The 16,672-nt window shown below is 48.7% G+C and overlaps 1 protein-coding gene across 1 annotated transcript; it reads right to left on the bottom strand.

Moving 5' to 3' along the window:
- Window positions 1-11,329: 11,329 nt before the first annotated feature.
- Window positions 11,330-12,813, bottom strand: LOC149341313 (uncharacterized). The gene has a single exon (XM_089542845.1). The coding sequence runs from the start codon at window positions 12,605-12,607 to the stop codon at window positions 11,330-11,332; it is 1,278 nt and encodes a 425-aa protein (XP_089398971.1). The 5' UTR covers window positions 12,608-12,813.
- Window positions 12,814-16,672: the final 3,859 nt, after the last annotated feature.

The following is a 16,672-nucleotide window of genomic DNA, read 5'->3' as shown; positions in this document are numbered from 1 at the left end:
AAGCCAAATGGAAGAATTGCGCCGATTTAGGCTCGCGAGTCAAAAACTCGCTACATGACCGCGCATCGGACGGCGCTGGGCAAACGGTTCCAGCCCCTGTACCGGAATTGTCTCGCGGCGTCGACGGCAGATGCGTGGCGCCCAGAAAGCATGCATAGAATAGAAAACACGCGAACAACTAAAGAAAAAACGTTGCGACAAGAAACAAAGTACCTGTGCTCAACTTAGCTGAGCCAGGATATACATAGCGAAAGCTCTGCTAAGCATGGTTAGACAGGGTTTAGCTTTGGTTCAACTTCATTTTTTTCAAGGCTTTAGCGAGAGCAAATCACGTGATGCCTTACGTGCCACAAGTGCAAGAGCGAGCGTCCAGAGCGGCGCTCGGCGCAGCGGTGGACGTGACTGCAAGAGCTAATCACGTCACACATCACATGCCGCAACTGGCGACGGGAAGCGGTCGAGCAGCAGCCACCGCAGCGGCGAACGTGACTGCCAAGCGCAAGAGCTAATCACGTGACACATCACATGCCGCAACTGGTGACAGGGAGCGCCGAGCAGCAGCCACCGCAGCGGCGGACGTGACTGCCAAGCGCGCAGCTATGACGTCGATGAAGAAAATGGTCGAGGCTTCTGCCACGCGCTGTTTCGCACATGCGGTGCGCCTCCCGTTAGAGGTCAAATCTAAGAGCCAGGTGTCCTTCAGGCTCTGCATGGGAGGAAGAGCCTTTCGCTCTAAAAAAATCATTCAGCCTTGTAATGCCTGCACCACTCCGCCGTATACACAGCTCTGCCTCTGGGAAATGCACGAGTTTCAAGGCGCCTCAGCAAAATTCATTTTCTTTTGTTCCAGTCATATTTTTTGGTTGCCCTCACAGCTATATTTCAGACCCAAAAATTTCTTTTTCCAAGCATATTACGTTTAGAAAACGACGCAGACAGAGGATGAATGAGGGTACTGACCCAGTGCAAACACTGACTAGCCAATGGCACTGATTGTGCTCATGAGAATACATAAGAAAAAAGTATTGACACCAAGCAAAAAGAAAGAAGGAAACAACCATATCGAAAGGTTTCAGGTGGACGATAAGCCACCATATGAACGAACTCAGGAATAAGCTCTCTTGGTTGTTTATGAGCAGTGCCGACTGCTGTGCATACGCGAAAGGGAAGCTCGAAAAGAGAACACACACTTAAATAAACTATGCTATTTTTTTATGTATGCCCTAAATAAGCGTCAGTTCTTATTTAACATTGACGTTGAATCACTTTATTACAATTGCATCAAAAGCGTCATTAGCGAAAAATCCCGGCGACGTCCAGCAACACCTATCGTAAAATTCACTGACTGGTCAACGAGGTTTGTGACGTCATGAGGCCACGTGACGTGGCAGAGTTGGCAGGCGCGCTGGTCACGTGAAATGGCCGAGTGCGGCTGCAGGCTTAGCAGCAGTTCGCAGGTATGCTTGGTTGTGTGCAGACGTGTGTAGACAGATCCGCATATCATGTTGGAACAGAGCTGTAATCAACTCCGCGCACGTCTACCATAGTGTAGAATTCCCGCAAGCGGAGAGGGCGGAAATATGTCCCTGAAGGTGGAATATCAGCGGCTCCACAGGAACAGCGTATACTGCGAGCAGCAATGACAGAGAAGGAGAATCAGGCAAAGCGAACCTCGGACTAACACTATTGCATCCTCAACGCGTAGTGTAATTAAGTGTCCCCTAATTCCCCCCCCCCCCCCCCCCTACGCCCTGTAACCACGCTATTTTCTTGACATGTTCCCGCACTAAGTGACCTAACTTCAAATTCTCGTGAAGCAAATTGCGCTTACATGCGCTTACATGCTTTTCCTCCTGTTTTCGTTTCCGAGCTACCATTTAAATTTTTATAAAATCCAGCCACAGAAATATGACTGCGTGAAAACTCTTGGGGAAGGCTTCGGTGAAGCACCTGTCAAATGAAAAAAAAAAGACAAAGAAAAGAAGAAATACGCGGGGCAGCGTTACGAGTTTCTGCAAGTAACGAACATGTCTACAGCTTTTTGTTTCGCGTATTTTTGTTATTGTAATCTTTATGTACTCATCAGCCTATGTTGTATCGAAATACTTTGGCAGAGTAGCATCCCGCGCCCTCGTAAATTGGTAATTATTCGGCAGCCACAGTGCGCTAACGCATGGAAAACACAGTGTTACCTGAAACAGATCTCGCGCTGAAGACGAAGTAAAAACTATTCAAAGGAGATAACTTAGCTATTAGCCTGCTTACTAATCACTTAGCTTAAGTCCGATGTAACATTTGAATAGCGTGCGGACTTCTATTTATGTAAAGAGGTCCAATGGGTGGTTGTACTTTAGATTATTTCGCAAGGGGATGTTGCGATTGAGTTCAGTGCATTCACAGTAAAATCCACTTGAAAACGGTTTTTCAGAAGAGTGTAGAGATCAGCCGGTGTAGTCGACCGTTTGGGCTGACGCAAATAACTGTTTCAACAGTTGTGCTGACGCTGAGAGCAGCCAGGTGTCCGCTCTGGTGGACAAGCTGCCAGAAACTGCCATTTCTTCACCTGCTAGCGAAAATTTATCTTTTCTTTTGTTTTAGATTTTAAATGCGTCTTTTCTATGCGAAAACAGCAAATTAAGCATAAAATTCGCGTGGATTTGTGGCAGAACATCAATTAAGTGCGAAATAAAATCACACAGAAATACGTAATAACCTGATGTCTTGTCAATTTGATCGCAATTAAAGCTCTTGATGCCCTCAAGTGACTTCACTCCCAGTCTGATGACGTCATTCCACTGAGCCAAAGGAACTTATCCGATATGCTGACTTCCTTTCCGTTCAGAAAATTAACATTGCCCCGTTTGGTGATGTCACTTCAGTCCAGCGAATGGCCGAATTTTATGACCGACGACACATTTCTTTTCGGATGAGGTATTTAAAAACAACGAGCATGATGTACGGACGACTGCCGAGATATTTAACTTTCCGGGAATGATGACAAGGAGTAGAGAAGGGAGAGGGACAAACGATGGTAAGGGATTCGGAGCATCGCCAGCTTTAGCAAATCCCCAATTTGAAAGCAATAAGTTTTCCTGCTCGCGAGCGATTTCTCCAGAAGACAGAGACGCACAGAAAGTCGAGTACAGAAAATGAGGCTGAGCACGCGAGAGATATCCGCACTGAAAGACTCACCAGATGCGTTTTGTATGGAGGAAGACTAGTTGGAGGAGATGGACCAGGGAAGCGTAAGAGAGAGAGGAGCCGACGGCCAATACAAACGGCGCCACGGGCATGAGACGATGCAAACAAGGCGTTCGCCTCCGTTCCCTGCGCGGCGCTCCCTAATCCCGGCCGTATAAATTTGGCCCGCTTTATTCCTCGTCCTACGCACGCTCCGCTTTTTTCAATCGAGAAAAACTTTCTCCGGCGTCGATTCGGGCCGGGTTCTGTTCTTATTTGGATCGTCGAAACCGAAGGCGAATCGATTCTTTGCCGACCGGGCAGTAGCTCGCACTCTCCCATGGGGCAGCGCTCGCGTTCTCCGACTGACCCCGGCTGGCGCTGTTGGAGAAGCCGGCTTGCTGTCGCCTCTCCCCCCATCCGCATAGAGCCCCAGCGCACCAGCTCAGACGACGACGGCATCGAGTGGGCCGTTGGAGACGTCTAGGTCACGACATGCAGCTGGCTCCGTATGCGGAAGCAAACCTGTCGTCCTGCTGTCCATTGTATTGTATTTCGTTTCTGTTATGCTCTTCTTTGTTCTTACTATGACCAATGGTCAGAAATCAAGCTATGGCTATGGCTTAGGGTTAGGCTCTTCATCTGCTACCCCTTTAAGGAAGCATTGCCAGGAGTCCGGGGGTCGGGATTGGGACAGGGTTGGAGAGGAGGCGGCTTGGAGCTATGGTCGTTAGCAAGCCGACGACAGCCCTGTGAGTTGAAGATTCTACAGTAGGAACTGATTTGCTGCCAGTTGGGGACGCTGTGGGAACAGAAGATTGAGATCCGAGGAGATTAGGAGCCACATATCTCGGTAGCCTTTCACCGGCGTCCTTCGGGCCTGGTTGAGGGAGGAGCAGGAGCACGGCAAATGTTCCACCGTCTCACCCATTACAACAGGCCGGGAATGGGACCTTTCCTCGGTGGTAGCAGCGGGAGGCCGTCTAGGAGCAGGCACTGCGGAGCACGAAGGATTGCTCACGTCGCAGGATACCCTATGGGAGGCGTTTAAGTTGTGTACCAGAGGCGATGCGGGGACCAAGGTTGAGGGAGGAGGTGACCTGTATCGGGACGAGCCCCGAGAATTTGATCGAAGGCCACCACGTTCTGGCACTTTGGGGCATCGCTTCTTTGGGCGGCCTTAGCAGAAGCGTGTGGACATTCTCGTTCCCGTCAAATCTCACGTGTGCAAAGAGCGAGAGCGACCTCCCCTAGTTCTCGATGGCCAGCAGGCGAGACCGCAGCAAGACCACGGATGCCTGCGTGTCACAAGAACGCTCCAGGGTCTGTAGGGCTGCAGGGCTTCTGGAAGTCACAGAGGATGGCGACTGGAGAATGGGATGGAGCCAAGGACAGGTCTTCGGTGAACAGGTGGCACTTAGTCGACAATGACCTTCCGTAGGACCTGGAATTTCCAATGGAAGGAACTACACAGGCTGCGCTAGCATGCCAGTGGCAAGGATGTTGGTGCCACCTTTTTTTCCAAGCAAGTATCTGCCTGGGCTTAACTTCTTCACTGTGGCGAACACAATTGCCCCCCCCCCCCCCCCTCCCTTTCACCGAACTGCTTTCGTATCGTTCTCGGAAGCCTAGAACACATCAGGTTTGCGCGAACACTTCGGGGATCTCAAAAGCAGTTTCAAACGCTCTTCTACTCATTGCCTTGTCTTTTAACGCACCGCATGTTACCTCTAGGTTAAGGGAAGGACACTGTTTTGAGGCTGATGAAAAAAATGAGTGCGGATAACGTGGCTCAACTTGGAAGATGCTAACGGGGTTCGACTTCAGCAAAATGAGTGAACAGATATTAGGTCTGCGGGCAGTCTGAGGAAAATGTTAATTCATAAACTGCCATTCTTGTGATGCTCCCTTTGATGCACAGACTTCTGTTGGAAAGTAGTTGTGAAAACTTTCTTTGAGGAAGTGTTTCCTTGAATTGCGCATGATCTTTTTCCGAGTCACTTCAGAAATCCTGCAGCAGGTATCAGAGCCTTTCTTATTGGCTTTCTAAGTTTCGTATTTTGGCATGAAAAGAACACACAGCCAGAGTGTGTTGATCGCCGTGTTGTTTTCTCGGCACGATCTCTACGTTCCACGAATAATAGAATGTGTATTGTAAATCAATGCTTTAGAATTTGTCAGTTATCTCCTCTTCGTTCTTGTAATCTGTCTCCTTCACAAAATTTCTAGGCATGGGTGCACTTAAAAGAGAATTTTTTTTCGGGTGCATTGACATAAATGCCTGCTTCACTGACACTTCGAGGATGCGGTGTTTTGATGTCAAAACCGATTAAACTACTAGTGTTTTCTAAAACGTATAGGGTAGGACTCCTGCACTTTAACGTGTCTATTGAACAATCATCATGCATTTTCACTTGCCGTGTACCTTGATTATGTGAGGGCGGAATGCACAAGGTGACATTATGGAGCATGTTTTACATCGTAAGCCGAAAAGCTGTGCCGTAGGTTTATATAAAAAATTATGAAAGTAACTTATTAAAATATAATATCCTGTAAGTTATCACCGGTGCGTCTTACTCTGCATATGCTCTTTCTAAAGCACTCCCGTAGCAATGCTTTCCGCGGCAATCCGTTTTGCAGGAGAATTAAGCAAACACGTAAAAAAGGCTAAACTGATTATTATTTGTTACGCGCTATCTGGCAGGCGCTGACAGGCTTAAAGGCGACTGTTCATGTGGACATGCCGCGTTCTGAGAAGTGTCTCTGGCCACCATTTTTCTGCTGGCACTTTAACGCTCTCTCTTCTTATAGGCGAAAATTCAGTTTTGCTTTCTGCCCGAGCGCCTTATACTCTTTTCCTAGGCATTACTTAAGAGTATTTGACTCATCATGCCAACTCGCGCTGTTCGGCTGCGGCCTGCAAAGAACAGCACCCACCTGTGCCCAGTTTCTGAGAAATGCTACTCAGCATCTAGCACAAGCTCCTATAGCTTGATCGGGTGTGCACCTAACCGTTTTATTGCAGAGTGGCCCATTAGCCTGTATATTCTGCGCAGCAACCAAAGTGTCAGTGCTGCATTTTTTTCTTGCTTCGACACTTCAGTTGAAATGCTGTGAAGCTGCGAGTGTTGTGGCGGGCACCAGAAAAGCATGAACAACGTTCACAATCTGTTGGAATGACGGGAAAGTCCCATGCCACAAGACAATTAAGGACGCCCTAAAACTTGTTGCCTGAGAATGGCCTGCTTTAAAGTGCGAATTTACATCCCGCATATAATTAATCGTCATCAAAAATTAATTTATTTTGAGAGATTGCTTGTTGTCTTTAGAAACGTGCGCGAAACACAAAGATTTCGAGTAGTGCAGAAACTGTTCTATGCTTTCTTGGTAAATGAAGCTTTTGAAGACAAGTATTTCGCAGCTCCTGAGAATGGTGTAATGCCCGACTATATTTGCTGGTTGCTTAAGTGAAGATGCTACAAAATCGGTACCTATACTTGGCGCTCACTATAAGACTAACCAGTGACTATAATAGTGTTTACAAAGGGATAGAATTCGTAATGAACGGGCTTCTGAGCGCACCAAACTATTGCCTGAAAATTTTAGAATGCCAGAGAGCGAGATACCATGCGCATCAGTGTTGAGGCGGGACTTTTTTTGAAAGCTCAACACATGTTCTCCCCAAGGTATCGATCTCCACGCAGGCTGGGCAGAAAGTAACCATGCCACGAAATGAGGGGCTAGGGCAGCATCGGCGGACGACAAGAACGAATATATACAGCAAGAATGCCTAACGATAACGGGTATTCTGTTTAGAAGGGGCGCTCTAGAAGGTAACATGCTTACTGCTCAAAGCCTGGTAGCTGAGTTATTAACTGCATTTGCGTATGAACTGCTATGGACTTTTGTGCCTCTTCATTGGCTTACGCAAGCTCTCGAAGTGTCAGCGCTGCACCGTTATAATAAGTGAAGGTGTGGCAAGAACACTAGGCTTGCAACAATGGCTGCTATAGAAGCAGTGCCTTTCGCACACAGGCTATCGGCAGATGCACTGCGAAGAGCAGCATCCCCTGGAGGCGCTGGAAACTTCTCCTCTGAGAACCGAGATCGTGTTGGAGAGCCAGGGGATGCATCCTGCATAAGAGACGCGGTATAAACTTGGTGCAATAGGAAAAAAAAACTTTATCGCAAGTAAGTGTGGCCAGTGAGGGGCAACGGTCAACAACCCTTGACGCCTTGCCTATGGTTTCATGCACGCTTGACTTTTCGTGTGTATCCGCCCTGAACAAATTGCGCCCAAAGGGAGATCAGGGAATCCATTATTCTTGCCGGCCATGGCGGCGGCCAGTGCCTCCAGCTATGGTGGCAGCACATAAAAAGGATCCGCATCATCTCACTGCTCGGATATCTGCGAATGCTTGACGAAGCCGGACTGTGACAGCTGGACTCCACTGATCTTTCCCTGGGAAAGACCCCGCGTACTGTTTGGGACAGCGATGCTGGCTGCGGTCGAAACGGAAGCGATGAATGGTGCTCTGTTATACAATCGCCTGCATCTGCGATGAGGCCACGAAAATGGCTGCGTCCATATTAGGCTATGCAGCTGAAGCCGAACGCTGAAAAGGATACAAATCCCAAGCCACTGTGGGGGTGACTCTCAAACAGAAGCGTTTTCATATGCTCGTTTTCTTTTTATTCTACCTGCTTATGAAACATAAGTTGCGTATCCTTCAAATCACAACTTTTCTTCTCTAGGATCTCCTCTTCATGTTGTGTCCACAGTGAATTCTTTGGTGGTCTTTGTCGCAGATCGACGTTTGTTTTGCAAGAGTGACGTGTGGGATTGCTGCTTTCTTCTTGTTATCAAACAAGCAGTACAAGTACGAAGGGCATTAGGACCACGGCATCTAAATAGCGGTGTGTATTTGTGTGCCATTTACGAAAGGGCGTCACGTACACACATGACAGCGCTGCCAGCTTCGGCGTTTGGCCTGCTGGTTTCATTAGATACATTCATTATAACTGACTAGCGCCGCACGCTCAGTTGTTCTAAGCATGTACAGAATTTACAAATGACAGTAAGCAATAGCGACAAGTAACACTTGTGCATACGCGAATAACAACGATGTGGAAATTATTGGGCAAAGTGCTACGACCTTGAGCTTAACTGGAAAAAGTTTGGTCATTTAACACTGAACACAGCACCTGGACGGAGCAAGAAAACAAGTCGCTTTGCGACGAACTGCGAAGCAAACCAGTTGAAGCGCGCCGTTTCTTTGCCAAACACCTGAAATGGGTAATAGAAGACGGTAATATGTGAAGGTTTTCAGACAGAAATACTCGTAATCTCGCGCTATAAGCGCAGAGAAGCCAATGGCAGAGGCAATTTATCATGACTTGAATGTATACCCTGTAGAAAAGAGGGAACCGGGCAGCGTTTCTGCTATCGTAGGCGGGAAAAGTTATATTACTGCACTTATACTCTGCAATTGGCCGCCGTGCTGTCATGCATGGCGTAATCAAGATTCTAAGTTGAAACCGCTCTGTGGCGTCCCTCCTGATGGCGAGGCGCTCTCGCAATAGGAGCAGTGCTATTCGTCTCACTATATTCTTCAAGGGTTGTTAGAACAAAGCAGCCGAGAAAGCTTTAAGCCAACGGCTAAGCTTTCTGCTCTTTAATAGACGATCAGCATACAACCTCGCCCCAAATTGTGAAGCCAACGTTCTCTAACACGCATTCATTCACCACGGACGCCTCTATAGCAGCTGAATTCAAGCTGACCGCGTTCAAACGCACGTGTAATAAAGCAGTATGCGCAAACTGGCTACTTTAATAGCAATTGCAAAAGCAAGACGAAACAAGCAAAACGCAAACATTTTTCTTTGTGTTCTGCTCTAATCTCTTAATTTCAAAACGTCAGCAGTTGCCATTCAGACTCTATGGGAAGGTGCTGTCCAAGCAGATATGGTTGTTAAATAGGTCTGAAAGGTTCTGTCACTGTTGAATCCTCTGCGCGACCTTGTACAACGCCCGCCGTCCGTTGTAATCTCCTTCTCTTGCTCCATATTAGCGCCATTGTTTCCTTCCTGACGAAGTACGCTTATGTGCAGCTTTCAGTGCTCTGTCGATGAGCTTCTAATCTTTCTATCGAGCATTAGTCCATAACTTGCTAGTAAGCAGCAGAGTTTCCTTGCATCCATTCTCTGTCTTTAACCAATATATCGGACTCTGGCGAAAACCTTTGCAGAGTGGCTAATTTTATTTGAATTATCCTTGCAACCACACGAGGCTAAGTAACATCATTGTCAGCCGGTCTACGCCTACTAGAGAGCAAAGTCCTATTTAATATCCCGTCAACTAAGCAGGTCCTGCTTGCTGCGGCCTTCTTATCTGCGCAAACTTCGTAATCTCCTCCGCTCGCCTAACTTTCTGCCGACCCCTGCTATGCGTGCCTTCCCTTGGAATCTAGCCCATTACCCTTAGCTACCATCGTTTATCTGGGTTTGGGATTACATGACTTGTATATGCCCATCTTTTCTTCTTGATTTCGGCTGCGATGTCATTAACTCGCGCTGTTCCCTAATCCACCCTGATCTCTTCTCGGGCTCGTAATGTTACACCTGTAATTTTTTTTTTCATAGATCGCTGCGTTGTCCTCAATATGGCAACTCTTTTCGTCAGCCTCCACGTTTCTGATCCCGTAGGTGAATATCGATAAGGTACAACTTTTAAATAGTTTTCTCCCGAGGGATGTAGCTAAAGTGTCTGGATAGGTAGCCAGCCATTCGATGCGGTAAGAAAATACATCTATGAGTTCCGGACCGAGAGAGTGAAATCATTAGTATAAAAAAACGTGGGTGGAGCGGATTTCACAGGAACTCTATTATAGTGAATGGCAGTGTAGCAGGCTAAAATAATAGGTCGAAAAGCCCGGAGTTAGGGTCTTTCGTAATGCAGACTACCGAATAAATTTTCCTCCTGAATCTCCTATCAAAATAAAGAGAATACCGTTGTCGCATAAGCTGGTAGAAACACCATTGTAACTTGCGTCTTTGGTGAATGTTTGAAACGATGGACCTTAGTTGGGAAAAAAACAGAAGAAAAGGACGCGCTCATATGAGGCGTCATCCTGACTACTAATTCTTCTCGTGAACGCGTCTGTTTCTGCTTGATTTTTTCCGTAACCATGCACCAATTGGCCCAACAGGCTACGCTTCTTCAGTAGACTTTATGAAGATTAGACTTTTTTATTCTTTCACTGTGTGTGTGTGTGTCTGTGTGCGCGCGCGTGTGCGTGTGCGTGTGCGCGTGTGTTCGTGCGTGCGTGTGTGCGTGCGTGCGTGTTTGGTTTAGGTTTATGGGGTTTAACATCCCAAAGCAACTAAGGCTATGAGAGACGCCGTACTGGAGGGCTCCGGAAATTTGAACCACCTGGGGTTCTTTAACGTGCACTGACATCGCACAGTACACGGGCCTCTAGAATTTCTTCTCCAAAGAAATTCAACCGCCGCGGCCGGGATCGAACCCGCGTCTTCCGGATCAGCGGCCGAGCACCATAACCACTGATCCACCGCGGCGGCTGTGTGTGTGTGTGTGTGTGTGTGTGTGTGTGTGTGGGGGGGGGGGGGGGGGTGCGTGCGCGCGCGTGCGTGTGTGCGCGTGCGTGCGTCGCAAAGATTGTACGAAGCTTTAAACGAAATAGAGAAAAGATTGTTTGCGAAAGGCTACATCAAGGACCGATACGATGATCTCACAATTTCGTCGATGTCAGGCATGTTATGGCGCAATCCTAGCACAGCCAGGAGGAGTCTGAAAGCGAATCAAGAAAATATTTGCTTAAGTGGACGTCCAAAAAAACACAATTTTCAGTACCTACTGCGCGCAGGATCAGCAAGAAAAAACTGACCAGACGCAGTGCCATTCACCATTTAGGGTACACACGGTGGTCACGACATTGCATCATAGCTGGAGCTTAAATGTTTCGAATTTTAGCTCAGGGAATGATGGCAGGCAGCTTAAATAAAGGGCAAGAAACGGCCGAACTATAGCGAGTAAGTATATACTGCTCCACTGCACGAAATATACTTGTCCAGCATTTATGGATTGTGATGACGAAGAAGTGCCCGCGCGGCAGCGGGACTGCGCTCACTAGTTTTCCGCTTCACTGGGGCTGACGCGGCGGCGCATCGGGGAGATGGAACGGCGCCGCGGAGAATGGGAGCGGTGCGGCGTTGCGGACTGGTTGTCAGTTGTGAACGAAGATGGTGGCGAACTAGGCTGCATGCGGTAGTGCTGCGTGTAAGGTCCGTATGCCGATGGCGTCATGACGTCAGTACGCGGATAATAGGAGTGATTGCGGCAGTAGCGAGCGACATGTCCGGCAATGCCACAGGCAAAACAAATGGGCCTGTTGTCGCGAGTGCGCCATGGGCGACCGTAGGGAAGGGGGGCCGACGCCATGTGCGGCGACGATGGTGGGGCAGAAACCCGATACGACCGGACGGGTCGTGGTGCCAAAGGCGGCGGAGCTGCTGTGGCGTCGGAAAAATTGCCCGTGGTATGAGGAGCCGGGCGGGACAGGACGGCGGCGTAGGTAAGCGGGGCAGCCACTGCCTGCTGAGGGACGGGTGGCACGGCATCCGCGATCTGCAGTGCGTCTGCGACCTGTGCCTGGATGGTCTGTTGAAAGGCCGGCGGAAGTGCTGGTGACGGTGCTGTGGGCGCATGCACGAGCGCAAGTTGGCGTGCAACTTCTTCACGGATAAACCGCTTCACCTCCTGCATGAACTGGGGCTCTTCAGCGGCCACGGCATCCGCCGATAGTACCTCGGCCTGCCGCACAGGGCGACGAGCGAGGACGCGTTGCTTGCGAAGCTCCTCGTAGCTCTGGCACAAGCTGATGACGGAGGCAACGGTGTCTGGCTGCCTGGCAAGTAGCATTTGGAAGGCGTCCTCGTCGATGCCTTTCATAATGTGCCGGATCTTTTCGGCTTCAGTCATCTCAGAATTGACACGCTTGCACAGGTCTACTACGTCTTCCACGTAGCTGGTGAACGTCTCACCTGGCTGCTGCGCCCGCTCACGCAAGCGCTGTTCAGCGCGAAGCTTGCGCACACCAGGACGGCCAAATACCTCAGCAAAGCTCGTTTTGAAAGCCGACCAGGTGGTTATGTCCGCTTCATGGTTGCGGAACCAGAGGTTGGCGACGTCAGCGAGGTAGAAAATTACGTTGTTAAGCTTCATGTTATCGTCCCAGCGGTTGTGTGCGCTTACCCGCTCGTAGGACGCCAGCCAATCTTCGACATCACTGTCACCTGTGCCGCTGAAGACAGCTGGGTCTCGCTGCCGAAGCATGCCAGCGCAGATAACAGGTGCTGGCGGTGCCGATGGCGGCGGCGTAGGCGCCGGGGCTGTGTCTCTCGGCATCGGGGTGGTAACGGTGCCGTTCCTCAGCTCCAGGACGGGATCAGAGTTCACCTCCACCACTTGTAATGGGTTTTCCGGGCACAGAACACAAAGAACACGGCACAGAGCACAAAGCGCTGAACGGCGTCCACCGGCAGTCAGTCGTTCCAAACGCACCAACAGGAAGCGCGCGCTCGCCGAGCGCAGTCCCGCTGCCGCGCGGGCACTTCTTCGTCATCACAGGATAAATTTTTTTAATATGGCGAAACTGTAAGGTACTGATATGGAAGTATTGAAGGTAATGTTCTTTTCTTCCTATGTGTAACAAAATCTTTCTTTTATAGCGCTTCCATCGCTTATATCGAGCAGTTGACTGCCATAGAAAACCAATGTGGAAACGTTTTTGAGGACAGCAAAAACGTCAATAGTAAAAAAAAAAAAATTCAATCCTGCCGATGGGAGATCTGCGAATACATTGATTGTTGTAGTGAAATCGTAGAATATGTGAAAAAACGGCGTTCACAAAATCGTTCCTGTTCAATAGTGACTTTGTTCAGATTTGTTGGATTTGAAGCCTAATCTTTCCGGCGATTCTTTTTTTCTGCCATGACATACACGTGCACCTACACCAATACGCAAATACACAGATACAACAAGCACAAAGACTGCACACAGAAAGGCCGGACAGAAAAAGGAACAAAAACGTATGCAGAGCGTCAGCCCTTTGCGCACACACACGACAAACGCACGCAAGCCAAGCCTTTTTCCCTGTTCCTAGGAAGTGCTGGGGGTCTTCTCCCACCGAAGCCGGCATTACCATTACCGGTGCGTGCCGTTCGAGCTACAGGGCAAACGGGCACTCGCGGCAGCCGCGGTTCAGACGAGTGCTATTCTCGTTTCCTTCTTGAAGTGCCCCAACCATCTAGATCTATATTTTCTCTTGCGTGCAATGCACGATCTCACACTCGGTCGCCTTATATACGTCGCCGTCGAAGGAATCCGTGCTGTGAGTCGGGAGCGTTCGCTGCCGTCAAGGCCGCATGCATGGCGGTGCGGAGGGCTTCGAAATCAGTTTACAGCCGTCTCCCGTGGGATAGGGCTCATTACGACTCAGCCGAAATGCAAATTGGATATGCGCTCCTGCACTCCTATACGGGCGGAAAGTTAGAAGGAAAAGGCGAATTCTGGAACAGCCGTGATGGTAATAGTGACAGGATGGTATGTGGGGCGCTCAATAGGCTTAGCCGCGTCACGAAGTTCTGACAGTCGCTGCCCAACGGTACGGAACTTCTAAGTCGATACCTGAATTCCCTACCCTTGAGAAGCAAAGCCGTGGGCGACTGTTCCTTACGTAGATCTATGAAATTCTTCACTGTTGTGAATTTTACAGTCGTCCTTCTTTAGATGAGCTTAGTAAAGTTCAATTTCATTTCGTGCTTTTTTCCCCAAGTCCTATGTGGACGGAAGTGGCAGCAAAACTGCCCATAAGATGCACGGCTCTTCATTGAAAACCCATGTTGTGATCTCTCTCATGCACCTCCCCCCCCCCCCCCCCCCTCTACCTTTATCTGTTGTCACTGTAGCACTTTTTTGCACCATTAAAAAAGAAAGACCAACTGCTCTGTGAGACGGCTTTAACTGTTCATGCTAGGCAGGGCCGCCAATGATTCGGAGTCCTCAAAGCTGGCCGGAGCAAGAAAGGCAGTTCCTAGAGCACCTTTTCAGATAAGAGAAAAAAAAACACAATATGTGGAGGCCTAAAATTTCAAATGATTGCCCGGGAATGTAAATCGACCAAGACATCTTCTGCCAGAAAAAGAAGTAGGACTTTTGTCAGCTTCTTTTCTTCATTTTGTCAGCTCACGGCATATGTGCGTGCGGCTTCGTAAAAAATTGTTGGGGACACTTAACCACCAAATTAAGCATATGAAGCTATATCGTAATGGGTTAATTCTCATATATGCAGATGGTCATTCTCTACTTTACATTCATAGATCCCTGACAGTCCTCATGCCCCTCCTGGCGCAGTGGTGCAGCGGCTAAGCGGTGCACAACTGCGCTGTGGTGGCAGGTGCGCCCAGAATCCCGAGAGTTTCAAACCTGAAGGGACTCTTAGATGTTCTCGAAACCGGAGGCTTTGCTGTGACGCTGAGCTTTTTGTGAGAGTTCGCCGTCGCAAGTGGTTCCGGCTTTGCTGGTTCCGTGGGTGGGCCACTTTCTGCTGCCGCGCTCGCAGTCGGCTGTTTGTGCTCCTTGCAAGCGTAGGCGGAAAGCATAAAGAAACAAGGCATCGTGGCGCCTTGTTTCTTCGCTGCGTTCGATGCGTTCGTCGCGAGAAAAATCCTGGCAATTCTACCAAAGCATCCGAATCAGTACAAGGGATCACCGCCAGATCCCACGGACGACCATATTTTCGGCAGAGGATCGACCGAAGGCTCTGTCCCTGCGACGGAGGGCTGCCATTAGTGTGGGTAAATAGGAAATATCCTGGTATGGTTGTTGTTCTCAATTTTTTGCAAACAAAATTTTTGGTTCATTCTTCTCTTCCTATTGGGACATTTTATTCGCTTGTTCGTAAAATATGCACATCTGCCGAATGTTTCACGGGTCTTTGTGCATCAAAATTTAAACCCAAAATACTGCTTCGGGACATGAAGAAAAATATGCCCTCATTTTGTTTGCTCCGGCTCTGAAGAACATTCGTAGTTTTAGCGCGATTACTCGAGGTGTTCGCAGTGCAGATGTTCTGCATCTTAACACCCAGCCAGTGTTTTTCAAACTCTAGCGCTTTGTCCCGCAAGAGCTTCAGCTTCAGACGCGGCGTTTTTGAGCAATGCATCTTTGCTTTTCTTTTTGCGAGCTTAGTATTTTTACTCTGCACGAAGGCTACCTTTGCACGCACCACGTACTCTCACTGCAATACTCAAGCCATGGAGAATACTTGCGAAGATTTGCTTGTTCACGCTGCTCACGTTGTACTTCTACCTCATTCTTTGTTTTGCTCAGCCGCCGCGGTGGCTGAGTGGTTATGGTGCTCGGCTGCTCGGCTGCTGACCCGAAAGACGCGGGTTTTATCCCGGCTGCGCCGGTTGAATTTCTTTGGAAGAGAAATTCTAGAGGCCCGTGTACTGTGCGATGTCAGTGCACGTTAAAGAACCCCAGGTGGTCGAAATTTCCGGAGCCCTCCACTACGGCGTCTCTCATAGCCTTAGTCGCTTTGGGACGTTAAACCCCATAAACCAAACCAAACCTATTTTGTTCAGGCGCTCTCCTTGGCGAGCCTTCCCCTGAAGCCGCCATTCCACGATGGTATTTTTCTTTCAACTGACTTTCACCACTTGTGTTTTTTTTTTTCGGAGACTGCTGGTTGATATGCCATTAGAATAACACCCTGTATTTTCTTCCACACTTCGCGGTCATTCGTAAAAATCATCGGAAAACTTCCATCGCCCGTCTGGTTTTGTTCGGCGGGGCTTTCATCTAACTGTTCTTGAGCTGCTATTTAGAGGAGGCAAAGGCGATTGTTGTACTTAACGTGAAAATCTTCGCACTTTCTCAGGGAAACAAACTAAAGATGAAAATTGGTTTGGTTTGGTTTATGGGGTTTAACGTCCCAAAGCGACTAAGGCTATGAGAGACGCCGTAGTGGAGGGCTCCGGAAATTTCGACCACCTGGGGTTCTTTAACGTGCACTGACATCGCACATTACACGGGCCTCAAGAATTTCTCCTCCAAAGAAATTCCAGCCGCCGCGACCGGGATCGAACCCGCGTCTTTCGGGACAGCAGCCGAGCACCATAACCGCTGAGCCACCGCGGCGGCTAAAGATGAAAATTATCACGTCAGAAACTGCGGTTCAGTACTGCCGACAGATATCTGCTCAGATCAGGTAATATATTTTTTGATTTTTTTTTCATGTTTATGCTCCAGTTTCTCTTTCCTTCTCTGGATATAAGCTGGTACGAGTAGTTGCTTATATTTTCTCTCTTTCTTATAATACTCTTAGTTTGGTCAAAAGCACTGGAATTGAAAACATGACCCTCAAAACGCTTTTAATATTTTAATTTCATCCTCATAGCTTCTCCA

This window comes from Amblyomma mixtum, chromosome 5 (assembly GCF_055824585.1).
Source record: "Amblyomma mixtum isolate Tamu chromosome 5, ASM5582458v1, whole genome shotgun sequence".
NCBI classification, from domain to species: Eukaryota; Metazoa; Arthropoda; class Arachnida; order Ixodida; family Ixodidae; genus Amblyomma; species Amblyomma mixtum.
This window is presented reverse-complemented; position numbering and strand designations above follow the sequence as displayed.

Coding starts and splice junctions, on each gene's coding strand:
- LOC149341313 (XM_089542845.1), bottom strand. CDS start 12,607: ATGCCGAGAGACACAGCCCCGGCGCCTACGCCGCCGCCATCGGCACCG.